The sequence below is a fragment of the Mycteria americana genome, chromosome 4 (genome assembly GCF_035582795.1).
Source record: "Mycteria americana isolate JAX WOST 10 ecotype Jacksonville Zoo and Gardens chromosome 4, USCA_MyAme_1.0, whole genome shotgun sequence".
In the NCBI taxonomy this organism is placed as follows: domain Eukaryota; kingdom Metazoa; phylum Chordata; class Aves; order Ciconiiformes; family Ciconiidae; genus Mycteria; species Mycteria americana.
The window spans coordinates 81,007,660-81,022,809 of NC_134368.1; the positions used below are offsets into that span (position 1 = coordinate 81,007,660).

The following is a 15,150-nucleotide window of genomic DNA, read 5'->3' on the forward strand; positions in this document are numbered from 1 at the left end:
TGGCATTGAAAATTCATTACAACTTTTAGACAAAATGTTGTTGCTTACAGCTTTTTTCTTTAAACAAGAAAAACAGGATTGACCAAAATACGAATATTGGGGAAGTACTATTAAAGGTTTATTTTATTTTTGTTTTTAGCAAGGATAGCTTAGGAACCCTGAATTACCTTCTCACTTTAGTGTATGGTGTAGACTGTATGAATCCATTTAAAAATCAACTAAGTTGTACCACGTTTTTCGGAAAATTATATATAATATAATATATATATATTTTATATTTATTTAGAAGCTTTGAAATAGTACAGTAAACACTTTGCAACACGGTGTATAAACTACAGAATGTCTTTGATAATTTTGCGGGTCTGCAGATTAACAACATTTTTATGACCCACAGGTGAAAAGAACATGATCACAATCTCTCTTGTAAAGTTGGAATAGTTTGGGGAACACTTGATCACACAAAAATAATATAAAACAGTCAAGTTTAAAACAGTGATATTGCATTTATAATGCACATTTCTTTTATCTGTACGATTGGCTTCTTGTGGTGAATATAAACATCTAAAGGGCTCAGTGACATTTTGGAGAGAGAAAGATATATAGTGCTGTAAACAGGCACACACTGATCAGAGAGGCAAGATCAGTTGCCTCTGAAGTTTCTACAGTTCTACACATTTCAACTCATTTCTCAGGCCTGCTGAGAGCAATTAGGTCCTATTGTTGGCCATGATGTCTCCAACAGCACACAAATCCTTCAGTTACACAGAACTGGATGGCCAAGATAATGAAGTTGAAAGTTGATGCTTTTTGTTGGTCGACTTTTGTGCAAATCATGCTGCTTCAGGTAAGTCCTGTAGAAGTGACTAGCATATCCTTTTCCGTGCTGCAGGAAAGAAAGAAAGACACTTCTGAGAGAAAAAAAAATCAGTCTCCAACAGTTCCTAGGTTTAGTATTTCTTAGAGTGTAGAGAAACAAGCAAAACTTGTCACAAACTGTCGCTTAAAATTCCCATTGTAGCAAACAGTTTAATGTTGATTCACTTTTCAGAGAAAAGTCTTTCTGAGGCTTGATAGCCTGAAAACCAAACTTCACATGCTGCTTTATTATTCTGTCTAACGTGTCACGGCAAGTATTCCAACGTGCCTATACAGAATCAGTATAAGAACAAGGCAAATAGTCAGACTTGCAGGTTCAATATTACTGGAATTTCCAAGCCTATTTTTTCCTTGCTCAGCTTGTTATTTGAAGCAAGATCTAGAATCCCCCAAAGACTCAGAAGCTGGTTTTCCTTCTCTTTCAAAGTGAACCATTATCCTCATCACCAAATGACCCTTTAGTCTGGTTTGACAGAGACGAAAAAATGGTGCATTAGTGCTACAATTCAAATCTCAGCATTTACTGTCAGGCTGGAAATTAACTCATGTTGCACGGATGAAGAAGGTCAATGCATTAGCAAACCCATACCCTAATCCACCAGCTGTGGTAGCTATATTACCTCAAGACACTGCCTATTTTAACTGTAATTGGGAGCAAAGGTAACAAATGATTTGTACTAGCCTTCAGGAAGATCCTGGGTCAAATTCTGATCTCAGTCACACGTGAAGTTGAGACAAGGAACTAACTCACTTGCTGAAGTATTATTATCATAATCATCATCATTATAATTATTGTTTAGTAAAGCTTTTAATGATAAAATCAGGTTTTACCTTAGCTCCAAATCAGCTAAACCCCTACCTGAAATTCAGTGTATTTCTGTGCATGAAGTGTTACAACTAAAACAAAAAGGAATCTTAAATTTAGAATGAATCTTTGAATCAAGCTATCCATATATCCATGTTGATGCTTGCATGCGGACACACAAACACATCCAGTCTCCGTTCCATTTAACATAAATATATACATTAGCCATACTTATTCACTGTATATATTCACTAGTAAACATATGAAATGTATCTACTGTATCACAGGGAAGTTAGATTACTTACAGGAAAATGTTAACATGGGTGGTGCATGTTTGCCTGATCTAGCCTCCCTGTGCCATAGGATGCATGCAGAAAAATGTGAAAAACATTTATGTATAAGCTAGCTGTTCAATATACAGACAATTGCCAGCTGTGTTATTAACATTAAAATTAAAACATCTAATATATTATGGTTTGGATGTTTCAATTCTGTAGCAAATTAGTAGCAGAATTAGAAAGGATTTTTAAAAGCTTCCGCAAGATTTTTTTTTTACGTTGTAGTTAAGATTAACGAGATTAGAATCTTCATGATGTTTTCATGCAGTATATGATCAGACCAATCAAGTTTCTAGACATCTTTTAAAATCTTTTTAAATATTACAAGAAACAATCATTCCAATAATAGTCATAACAATAACAAGACTTATATTTGATCTTCAAAACTTTTTTCCAAAAGTTCACTAATAATTGCAGTTCTCTTGCAAATATGAAAGTGCAGTAGTCTAGATTGCCGTCTGCCGTTGAGGAACTCATGCTGCAGTACAGACGCAGTAGGACTTTCATGGGAGAAAACTATACGGCTATGCAGCCGGGGCAACTGCTGCCTTCATGCAGCGCTACTGTCCTTCGACTCCTGTCTGACACCGTGCATTGGTGGTGGTGTGGCACTTGAGGTGCACAGCAAAATCTGCTTACGATATTCTTTCAGGTAATACAGAGATTGAGTTACTGGCTCTGTCTAGTCTTTTGCCATGTAAATAAGTGCATTTTTAAATTTTTAAACTGCAGTTAATATGCTTATATTACAAAAAAATCGGGCCATTTTATAGCAATAACTAAATATTACATATCAGGGTGCACAACACCTGCAAACTCTTGCCACCTACAAAAAAAACTTCTCCCAAATCCTAAAATACTCTCTGCCAACACATAAAATGCATTGGATTTCAAAGGCAACTTGTGTCCTCCATGGGGTTTTTTCTGTATTTGCACAGAAATTTATGTGCAAGCAAATCTCTCCATGTCTATACCAGTTTCCGTCTTTTTACAGATGGGGAATATAAATCAGAGAGGTTAAATGGAAAGGAGAATGGAATTAGCTTAAAACAGAGGGCAATGAAAGTTCTGACATCTGTTTCTGGCTCTGTGTGTGTGCATGCATGTGTGTTCATAAATAAACTTTAATAAGAAACACTAAGCCTCTCTGTATCACAATTTCTCCATCTGTAAAATGGGAATAATATTGCTTACCTATCTCCTAGAGGTGCAGGAAGGTTTAAATCACTATTCTTTATAATCCACTTTGAGATCCAGAGATGGCAAGTGCTATAGAAATGGAAGTATCAGAGTCAGTGTAAGAGCTGGAACAAGAACACCATAATTTCTGGTGCCTAATATCTCCTCCGAGATCACAGCTCTCTCTCTCATCCCTATTTTATCTCCTGTTCTGAACTCTTAAACTAGTGCATAGGGAAGCTTCAAGTCAGTGTGAGTACAGGTATTAGTTAGAAAGAAGGTTTTAATAATAAGCAATTTCATAATTCTGTTAATGTAATTCTACTATTTGTACGTATATTCTAATAGTGTTTGAGGTGAATAAGATGATTAAATAATCACAAGTATTCCAATTAAAATTCTTAGGGTACACGATTTGTGCTGTACTGACTATTGATCCTTCCCTAAAGACCTTAACAAAGATTTTGAGTGTTACAGTACGAGCGCTGAATGCATAAAATTTATATGGAATTGCAATAAAAACTGGAAATAAAAAAACCAGCAAAAATATATTAAGATTCATTTGCTCCTCAGCACACATTAGTAAGCCTCCCATTCACAGTGAGCTAGTTCTGTGTAGACTGATGAGAGAAGACATGTAAAGACATCAGTGGTAGATGAACAGCAAAAGAAATGAAAAACACTAACATAAGAAACAGAAAAGAGAAAATGAAGTATGCAATGATTATTCCTAGCTTATGAATCAGGAATGAACAGAAGATACTGTAAAGCCCTAGTCTCTTTAATAAATCTTCCTTTCACCCTGTTGTGAATCATCCTATTGCATCCAAACTTGATGTCAGACTACTACTTTACAGCCATGAATAGAGTCATATACATTTCTTCTTTCAGCAAACCCTAGAAGGGATTGCCTGTACTTGGAAGACCTTCAAACTCTCTGAATAAAAGTTTTCCCCTGCTTAGTATTGCTAGCTAATCTAACTAGGACGGAGAGAAGGCCCACTGCGTCCCTCCACAGGTGGCAACCAAAGCAGCAGCAGAAGACACATCCTATACCTTTTATAACTATTGTCACTGTCACTCTATACTATATTTGAGAGCTCCATAAACTCCCACAGCATTGTATCTGCTATAACAGAACGACTGCTGAGTTCCCTCAAGTGCCAACAGCCTAAAGATCCAAATGAACCCCTAGATAATAAAAGCTCCAAAGAATATCAAATGCCAGGCATGCTGCTGCTGTTACAGGACTATTGCTGATCCCCCTTCACTTAGGAGAAAGAAGACACTTGAGCCTAAAAGCCTCTCTTTTAAATCAAAGCAAGCTATGCAACAGGAGAGCAGGGGAAAAAGCCAGTACGTAAACAGTCATCTTGCTATTTCAGATCCAGATTCTCTAAGTTAGCACAATATCTAAGTAATATTTGTCTTCATATGGGCTTTCAGATATGGGCTTCTATGCAAGCACTCAATGCATTACGTTTTTTCTTGTGGGTCCCCTGTTAAAAAAAGTATGTCGCACCATGCCACGCTTACGCAGATCAGGTGGTCCCCAACAACACTGCAACTGCGACAGAGATTACAGGAGGCTGTAATCCCCTGAATTCCACTCAGAAATAGCCCAGCTATTCAGGCTTTACAGCAAATGCCTTTCACTTGGAGTGAACAATAATCTGAAAAGGAGTCAATTACCTCATATACATTATGGTAATGTTGGTTTTAAATTTGCATTATTAATTTTAACTCTCTTTGTATTTTTATTGTTTGCTTTACAGTCTATACGTTAACTGTAGCAGATGAAATATCGCCCTTCACCAAGTCCCATTAGCTTTGACAGAGCCAGGAATGGATAATTCTAGTGACAACCAACAGACTGCAAATTCAGCGTTCTTGTTTTAACTCAGCCCAGCTGAGCAGAGACCAGGATTTAAGTAGTGGTAGAAGGTATTCTATATGAAATAACCTGGCTGTTTCAGTTAACCTGGAGCTCTAGTTCAGTTATCAGCAACTATATTTTTGGAAAGAGGTCAACAAGTGAATGGGAATGCAGAGTAAACTACCATAGCTCCCTCACCCTTTGTAGTGGTGTATCCAGGTAAAGGGTGAGACACACGGCTGGGGCTGGGGCTGGGGGATGTAGGATGGGGATTACTCTGCTGCCACCCATGTTCTGTGGATAAAAAAGTATTCCAGTCATTGCAGGTGTCAATTCAGTATCTTTTGCAATCCATAAAGTTGTTTTTTTTTTAATGAGCTATTACTTAAAGAAGTTTTTTAAAGCATTGCTAATAATATTTTATGAAAACTTCACTAACGGCATTATAAAAGATTGTCTTATCCAGCCCGATAAACTTTGGTACACAAATATGAAAATAGTATTTTTCACATATATCTTTTTCTCATTAATTAGTTTAAGGGGAACTTTTTTCTTTTCTTTCAAGGCTTTAGGTAAGAGATCTTGTGCTTCAAACCTACGTACGCTGTAGAGCACGCTTGGACACTGTAGAGCACGCAGATGCCCGTTACATTTTACACTATTAATGTGGGTTTGTTAACTCTGTATTATATCAAATAGTTGAAAAAAGGAAGATGGAACATACTTACTTTTGTCTTTTAAGAAATAAAAAAAATAAAAAAGGCCAACTCTCCCCTAATGTCAGTGAGCGACCTGGCTCTGGTGGCCACTGTTGATGTGCTTATGCATATGTCTGAAGACTCCTAAAGGCCACCAAGGGAGTTAGGTAAGAATGAGACCACATTCTGTCTGGCCATTTCTGGCATCTGACAAGATACGGAAGGCAGGAGGAGCTCCCGCATGTGCACATGGAAGTTGCACCAAGGCAGCATTTGTCCCTAATAAAGACATGGAATTCAGTATGACTGAAATATTCTTTCTGGCATCTGCAAAACTCAAAATATAAATATCATTTCTAAAATAAACACACAGCATTTGGACTGATGGGTACAATTACCCAGATTTCATGTGAAACAAAAAAACATTGTGAGCATTAGGTCTTCAGGCTGTGAATAAATAAAGTAGGCTAAAATGCAAAAGTTTGTAATTGTGGCACTGACTCTTTTCTGGAAACAGACTTGCTTTTAGCTAAATAAATAAACCCCACAGACCATTAAAATCTTTCCTTCCTTTGAGAATACATCTTTACTTCTGGAACAAAGATGATTGTGCCAAAAAGCTATCTTTTGTATAAAGTAAACAATGTAATCACATAAAACCTTTCCTTTTGTCTTGCATTAAGTGCATACATTTCCATATCTATGTTCATTTAAATCAGTTCAAGACACAGCGATGCCCAGCCGAGCCAAAATTTCACAGTGGTGGACACTGCACTCACCATAATCTCGTGAACATGACAAATAGTGTTACCTACTCCATGGAAAGGGGTAAAGAGGTTTGTCCTTTGCACTTAAGTCCAAAACTGCCACTTTTCAAATTTGAACATAGTGTTGAATTCTCTATCAACAACTTAAACAGGTTATCACTCTTTTTTGAAAAAAGTTTATTGACCAAATTTCTGACTGACACATATTGCCACTTCTATTAGCTTCATTTCAAGATTGGAAAATACACACTTAAAAGAGATTTTTGATGTTTGGAACATGTCTTTGTAAATATTTTCATACAGCAAGTGAGATACCTGATACAAATGCTGACACATCATGACAGTCAATGAAATAATGTTTTCTGGTGCTATTGAGTGATCTGAGATTTATATTCTACCTGGACTTAGCTGATCCTCTGGAAAAAAAAAAAAAAGCATTTCAGTTCTTAAGAATAAGTATCCAAGTCCCAGTTCATGTAAGCACCAGATAAAATTTCTCTGTTTAGGACTATCCTCAAGCATAGGCTTAAGTTTAAGCACTGACCTTAATCAACATGTGCTTTACATTAAACATACGATTAAGAAGGATTTTCTTTTGAACCGAGTCCTGGATTTTGTCATCAATGTTCTGTGGCACATAAAATACTTTTGTGTGCATTTGATTTTCTGTTCTAAATGCTGACAATTTTTTTTTCACTGCCAGCAATAGCCCAGTGGCATAGTACATGTCAGGTTTGATTTATCTCTGGTTGCCATTATTTACTAGAGAAACAATGTTTTTTAGTTACTACAATTCAGCACAAAAAGTGCTAAGCTATATTCTATAATGTACCATAAAAATACCAAAGACAGTTTCTCCACTAGATACAGTGAGCAGAAGAAAGCATTTTCATCTTTCTGTACTGTTATAACCATATTATCGACCTGAAAACACTAAAGATAAACATGACATTACCATTATATTCAGAGAATCATGGAATATTTAATTTTGCAAGAGTTCTTATAATTATGTACTGTATTAAGACCAATTAAATAACTCCTAAATTATTCCTGATGTATGTCAAACTTAGCACAGAGCATATTCCCTAAGATTATTTCCAAATTCTCCATCAACAACTTACTCTAATTGCATGCATGTTCTAGTAGCAAATTCACATTCTTCCCAATTCACTGTAAGCTAATAATTTTGGTACTATCCTTAGTAATACCAGTATTTGATTCCTTTCTTTTTTTTTTAATAACAATTGCTTATGTATTTGTATGCAACAATCATTTCTTCTCCTCAATCTTCTTCTCTTCTTCCTCCATGTGATTTTGGGTTTGTTTTTTTTTTTTTTCAAAATTCACCATTTTATTGCACTCTTCTGAAATCTACAATATACATCTCTTTAAGCTGACAAGCCTGAAAAGGAACATGTCAGTTTGAGAGTTAACCAATGCAGAATACACTAAAAGCTGGCTACAATGTGGCTTAAAATTTTCAGTGTCCTCGGGAGAAAAGGAGGGATATGAACCATTCCTCCTAAACTGCTCTTAAGTGCCTAAGTTCCCTATAGATATAAGGCAGAAGCAGACATGTATAAGTCACCGTTTGGTGGCCTTCAGAGGTGCCTAAATTAATCATGCTGGATTTGGCCTGAAATAATTAAATTTACTTGTTCTTACATGAGGTGACATGCATTACAGTATTACATCAGCATCACAGTGTGTATTCCTATCCAATTCATCTTCGTGTCATTGTTTAACCCCAGTTGGCAACTAAGTGCCACAGAACCACTCGCTCACCCTCCCTGCCCCCTGCCCCCGTGGGATGGGGGAGAGAATTGGGGAAAAAAGTAAAACCTGTGGGTTGAGATAAAGACAGTTTAATAGAACAGCAGAGGAAGAGTAAATAGTAATAATAATGATTAAAGAATGTACAAAACAAGTGATGCACAATACAGTTGCTCACCACCCACTGACTGATGCATAGCCTGTCCCCAAGCAGTGATCGCTGCCCCCAGCCAACTCCCCCAGTTTCTATACTGAGCATGAGGCCATATGGTATGGAGTAGCCCTTTGGGCAGTTGGGGTCAGCTGTCCTGGCCGTGCCCCCTCCCAGCTTCTTGTGCACCCGGCAGAGCATGGGGAGCTGAAAAGTCCTTGACCAGTGTAAGCACTGCTCAGCCACAACTAAAACATCCCTGTGTTATCAACATTATTCTCATCCTAAATCCAAAACACAGCACTACACCAGCTACTAGGAAGAAAATTAACTCAATCCCAGCCAAAACCAGGACACTTTGCCATGATGTTTTTTCCACCACCCCTCTCTCCTAGCAGGGATTAGGTGGCATTAGGATCTGGCAGGTATGTCCCCTCTCTTTTTGTGAACGTTTTATTTTCCATTTCTAAAGCACCGTAGTTAACATTGTTTTTCGTGAGCAGCATGCACTCAGATTATAGAGAGTCCTTCCCAGTTTACCAAGATAACATCCTTAAGTGTATCATATAAACTTCTCACAATCTTTTCAAAACTTCTCTTATTCAAAAAGACATACTGGCTCAGTTTCTATCCATGAATGAAATTTGCCCACGACCATTCTTTGTCATGTAAGACTACCAGAATGGAATGATTTATATCCACATTATTAAAATTTCTCAGCCATATCGAGCAATATATGGAGGCCATATAGTGTGATCATATTCAATCTGCTTTCAGGAATGGTCCCTGGCCCATGTTCTGACACCCACACCATGCCCAGGACTTGCTAGGAAAGAAAGCTAGTGGACCCAGGCTAAAGGCATGCCAGAGAATGTAAGAGTACAGACCATAACATTAAGCGCTGGGAAGGATCCTGTTTAATTAATTAGAAGCAGTGTAGCCATATTGGACATAAAGAATATTGCAAGTACAAAGCACACAGCACTTTATCTCAAGTAGAGCAGAAAAAAAGTTATTACTGCATCTCATTTGTAAGCAAGAATTTTTTAGATCTCAGTTTTTAGATCTCAATTGTAGCTGTGTGCAGCTACATTCAGTTGTCATCTAAATTCCAATTGAGAATAGATGGATGTCAAACGAAAGCACAAATAGGCAACTGAAAAAGTCACAAAGTGACAGAATTTTACTCTGACATAAGATGAATCCACAATATCAGCACCTATAAAATTCCTTATGAATAAAGAAAGGTTGCATTCAAGCAGTTTCATAATGAATCCTTTTCCAGTGCTGAATGCAGCCATGATGCTGGAGGTGAAAAGATAAAGTCAGAGGACTCAGGTCACTTGCTAAAACAGGAGTCTGTCATCCCCGTAACTTCTTTGGTGAATCTACTCTGCATCCATTTTTTTTTCTTTCTAATCCACATTACTCCTGATAACCTGTGAAAATGTCATGTAAAATAACATCACTTACACATATGAAATAGATTCATGTGTATGCAAGAAATGCAGATTTACTCTTGCAACTCATACATGCACATAATTTTCAGGCAGAATTTAGGAAGCAAGTTCTGAAGATTTGCTTTCCCATGACCACAATACTTTCTTCAACCAATAAAGACCATTATCCTGTCAAAGAAAGAAATTAAATTACCTTAGGAGAGTTTAGATTTTCGGTGAATCCACATTGATTACTATAAATGTATTTAGTTCCTCCAACAATTTACTAGGTATTGAAACTAAAAATTATATTCTAATTCTCTGTATCTCCTACTTCCTGTCTTACAAGTAGGTACCAAATACATCATTTTTCACCCTTCTGACTTCACCATACTATGTTTCTAAAACAAATTAAATATATTGACAGCTACTTCCCAGCAGCAGTCATCCTACTGCTAGCATGAAGCTGTGGATTCTCGGTGGCTAGTGTACAAATAGAGCTGTTTACAGGCTTGCCAGGTAAATAGCAACACTGATCCCTATAGTGTGCGTATCCAAACACGATAAATAGATGCAGTTCCTTCTCTTACTGGCTATTTGTTGCATTCTTTAAATGGCTTTCCCTATTCTTCCTCCTTTGGCCAAGGAAAAAAAAAAAAGGAAGGGAAGCCCTCAAAAATTAAAGCAATGAAAATGACAGTGGAAAATCAGAGTTATTGTGTGCAGCAAAAGAGCCAGAAACAAGAACAATTTCCTCTGCTGTGCAGGCCAAGGAGTTCCTCAGATAGAGGCAAGCAGAGAGGAAAATACTTTGCTGCGCGTAGACCCAAGATTAGGCACACATTCAGTTCTCCAGCTCCTGACTGTCACAATAAGGAGGTTTGTACATTTAAGCATAGCATTTATTCATAATGAATAGAATTTGCCTATCAGAAATAAATAACTTTAGAGCATTTGAAAATTTTAACTCCAAACATCTCATTGCTTTCCAAAGAGACTCATGTCCATAAGTGGCTAAATTATTTTTGTCATAGGATTTAAATTTATAGGAAAAGAGGCATTTGGGAATTTTAAACCAGCATAACACAGTAATCTCAAAAATTACTCCTAAAGTTTCCAGCAATCCTTCTGCTGGTTTTGTTCGTATTCCACTGGTAGGAATCCAGAAAATGGTATTTCATTATTTTTTAAGAAGTCTCCACAGATGGTATATTCACAGCAGACATAAACACTCTCAAAATCTACATAAATGAATAAATATAGCACCAGTCTGAGATAGTTAGATAAACAAGACTTCTATGTGTTCCAGTCAGAACTGGCAAATACAGACTTTTACAGCTATTAGAGGAAAAGGAACAGTTGAAATGATATATTTGTAAGACAAATTAGACAAATACATATTTTAAGACAAATTAAGACAATATTAAGACAAACTAAAAATATAATTTTCTTTCAAGTATAAGTTACTCGAGTTTTTTTAACTTTTTCAATTATTTTCCTGCACTGTAGTTGCTCTAGAGCTCTAGAGTCATCTAAGATAAAAGATGCTATGTAAACCTCATAACGGGTACATTTTTATCAGTATTTTGTATGGTACAGGATACTGTTAATTCTGTGCAAGATCACAGTTACATAAAGAGATTCAAGCAAATAGTATTTAAATATAACAGCTAACACCTGTACTTTAAAATTAAAAGAAGAATGCTTATTTCTTTTTCTTATGTTATTTTCATAAAAAATGATAAAAATAATGTAATGTATAGGTTTTATTGGGCTAAAGCCAAGTTATCTTTGCATATTTATATATTCCTTTCTAATTTTGCTTTCTGAGTTATCCATTTCCCTTCTATTATTGCAGTAATACTCTGTAAGTGTTCTTCCCTTTGAGCGATAGCTGCAAGGTGAGGAATACAAAGCAGTCGTGAATGTGAGATAAAAATACCTTTCAGAAGTTATGCAATAATCATTGAACAGTGAATCATCATAAGTGGTTTATTCAAGATCACAGAGTACCTACAATAATGAGTAAAAATACATCATAGTCTTGCTCTCCCCTTATTATATTTTAATTAGTATTACCTGTTTAAGTTTTATCTCAGGTTTGGGGGTTTTTTGGTAAGCTTTATTTATCTAGTAGAGATGATGTATCTGAAGTGGCAAACTTGAGGTATAAGTGAGGTATAAGCATTTCAGATACACCAAAAATGGGAACGCTCTGTTAGACTTTTTAGAAAAGGAAAGTATTCAATTAGGTTTCTTAGCATTATTAGATGTTGGCTTTTCAACTCAGCCTCCATTTTTGCTGAGCAATTTTGCATGTACAAAGTCATTCTCATTTGTGCAGAAATGAGAGCTGTATCCTGTCCCAGAGATAAATTCCTGAATATAAGTGAAGAGTTCCACTGTCTGTGACAGGATATGTAGGATATTCAGCTATACAGATCAGATTTAAAGTTGAAAGATACAATTTTAACATTCTTTTTGAGCACAAAACTGTACTATTCACAAAGGAACAACTCTTTTACTATGCACGTATCATTTGTTTATTCATACCAATAAAAATTGCATTTCAATGCAACTTTTTTTTTTTAATCCAGCATTACAATGTGTTCTTTCTTCTTACCCCAAGAACTGTAGTATGTACATGCAACTCATTGGTGCCAATTTGTTTGCTTTTACTTGTGTGCATTTTTACTTCAAGTATGTGTGAAAATCACAATTTGAGTTCAAAATGATCAATGAAGGGATCAGACAGCTCACAAGTTTACCTGACCTGTATTGGAAATCAAGTAGACTAATTTTAAAAGCAAAAATGTAGACAGGCCTCATCTTTAAAAATTAATCAAGTGTCCCATTCAAAATAGCTGTTATTTATGTTTATGCAAATGTGATGCTATAATGTTTATCACAGCTGTGATAAAACTACACAAATAATTTCCAGAAATGAGATGTAACTAAACAAAAAACCAAAGAAAATTCTTCTTCCATCATATTAAATGTACAAAATTGTAATTTCCTTCTTTTTTTTTTGAAACTTTTCCAAAACAGTAAAGACTTCCTGCTTAAAACATCTTTTCATATATTTGTGTTAAACATCAGCAGAAAATGTTGTGTTACATATCTTGCCATGCAGAAATAGGCCTTTATGATCCTAACTAGATCAAAATACGCAAAAAATATTTACATGCACTTTTTTTATTCCTTTGAAAAATAATCAAAGGATTGTGAGAGACTTCTTGTCCTGCTATAAAGACATGAACATTTTTCTCCTCTGGGTCATTTGTTCTAATCTAATTCAGCGAGATGGATAATGACTGTAAATTAAACTGTTCTTTGTGCTAGCTCTGTGGTAGATTATTTGAAATAAATTGATGGTCCAATTCCTAAACATTCAACTGTGCAAAGACTTTTGAAACTTTTTAATTTTATTTGTAAACCAACTTGACTTGGATAGGTCAAGTTGAGCAGGTGACAAATATTTTGTAGAACAAGAGCCTCGGACTACATCTATACTTTCACATAAACATAGGGACTTGTGCTCAGAGCCCAGCCCAATCGCCCTGATGGTGTACAGACCTTCACTGTACCTCTACCGCAGGGAGTCAATGGCTATCCAGGCTAAGAAACAGAGGCACAGAACGAGGACAAGCTTACCTTTAAATTCGTTGGACAATACAAACAAGGCTCATGCAAATCGTTTGACTCAGCAAGCCTAGACCTATGTGCATCTATCAAAGGTAGTGTTGATGTCTAGTAACCATGCCACACAAATCAAAACAGTTAGCCAAAGAAAGGGATTTTTTCCCCTTCCAATTCACCTTGCTTAGGTGGCCAGCTCTTTGGGGAAGAGACCAGCTTTTTTATTCTCTCTCTATGTATATGTCATACCTAACATGATAAAATCCTGATTCATACATAAAATATGTTGATGGTGTTGGCAATAATTACCATGAGGATCATACAGTTTCATCAGTGAAGATGAAGATGCTTTCATGTATGTAGAAAATATTGCAGAGGTAATTAGGGGTCTACTTTAGAACACAATTATTATTCCAGAATGTCTCTTTGTATAAACTGTTATTCTGTGTAGTAAATTGTGCCTTTATGCAGTTTATCTTAACCTGCTTCCAAAGCAGATTAAGCTATGCCAAAGTCATTTTTTTTAGAGGAAAGTAAGCATTTCTACATAGAAAGTTAAGGTATTATGGCAGTATTTGACTGTTTTCATATATAGAAAAAATCCTAACCTCTTAATAGGAAGAAAAAATATTCTATCACTAATGTCAGTACATAACTTCAGGAAAGCTCTAAAGTATTATAAAAGAAATGTACATCTGGAATGATCCACAATTACAGGAAAAACAAGAAACTAAATTAAAGGTACTTCTTATCATCAATTATAGATCAAAATACTACTGAGATGGATGTAATGGTGCTATAACCACTGTCACCATCTTAGGACCTGGTCCAAAGTATTAGAAATCAGAATCAGACTCATCAGGTATTCATTGTGAAGATAGTCTCTGTTAGATATCCTACAGAATCTGGTACAACAGAGTTTGAATCTTGGATTAGGGTTTTTGGCCACTACAGGAAAAATATTTATAAAAATAATGGCTGATATAACCACCACTGAATGAAAAATTAGATAGAAATGGTTAGAATCTACTTTAAAAATATAGAAATTGTTCAAAAGCTACATTTTATTTTCCTCACCAGTGTTATTTCACTTATTTTATTTTCTCCAGTCAAGTTCAGAATCTCTTTCATGTTTTATGAACATTCAAGTCATTAGGAAAATTTCTTGACTGTTTGCAGAAAGGCAGCGTTCAAATCACATGGAGAATAAGAAGAAATAAGTGTAAATTACACAGTAAGAAGAATATGCAAGTTGGAAGAATCCTGGAGTCACTCTATGTGAAAAAACTGTTTTCAAAAACCCTACAATTTATTGATCCCATTACAATTTTATAACCTGTAGTCATAATAAATACTTAAAACGTATGTGAAAAATACGTTCTTCAAAATATATTATTTGAGTACAAAGAGATCTACTTTTGGTGTTGTGCTGGTTTTGCCTGGGATAGAGTTAATTTTCTTCACAGTAGCTAGTATGGGCTATGTTTTGGATTTGTGCTGGAAACAGTGTTGATAATACAGAGATGTTTTAGTTGTTGCTGCACTGGTCAAGGACTTTTCAGCTTCCCCTGCTCTGCCAGGTGCACAGGAAGTTGTAAGGGGGCACAGC

At 35.9% G+C, this 15,150-nt stretch overlaps 1 protein-coding gene across 6 annotated transcripts in view; it reads right to left on the reverse strand.

Annotated features, from left to right (window-relative positions):
- Positions 1-266: 266 nt before the first annotated feature.
- Positions 267-15,150, reverse strand: part of PCDH10 (protocadherin 10) — a 34,258-nt gene continuing 19,374 nt past the window's right edge. For 2 of the 6 annotated variants that reach the window (XM_075501069.1, XM_075501071.1), the window contains exons 5-7: positions 5,273-5,368; positions 3,214-3,288; positions 267-883 (exon numbers count right to left, since the gene is read on the reverse strand). In XM_075501069.1, the coding sequence (XP_075357184.1) occupies positions 3,254-3,288; positions 5,273-5,368 (131 nt within the window). In that variant the 3' untranslated portion in view covers positions 267-883; positions 3,214-3,253. Of the gene's footprint in view, positions 884-3,213; positions 3,289-5,272; positions 5,369-8,686; positions 9,903-15,150 lie in introns of those variants that run through there. The other 4 variants (XM_075501070.1, XM_075501072.1, XM_075501073.1 and 1 more) reach the window with 4 other exon arrangements.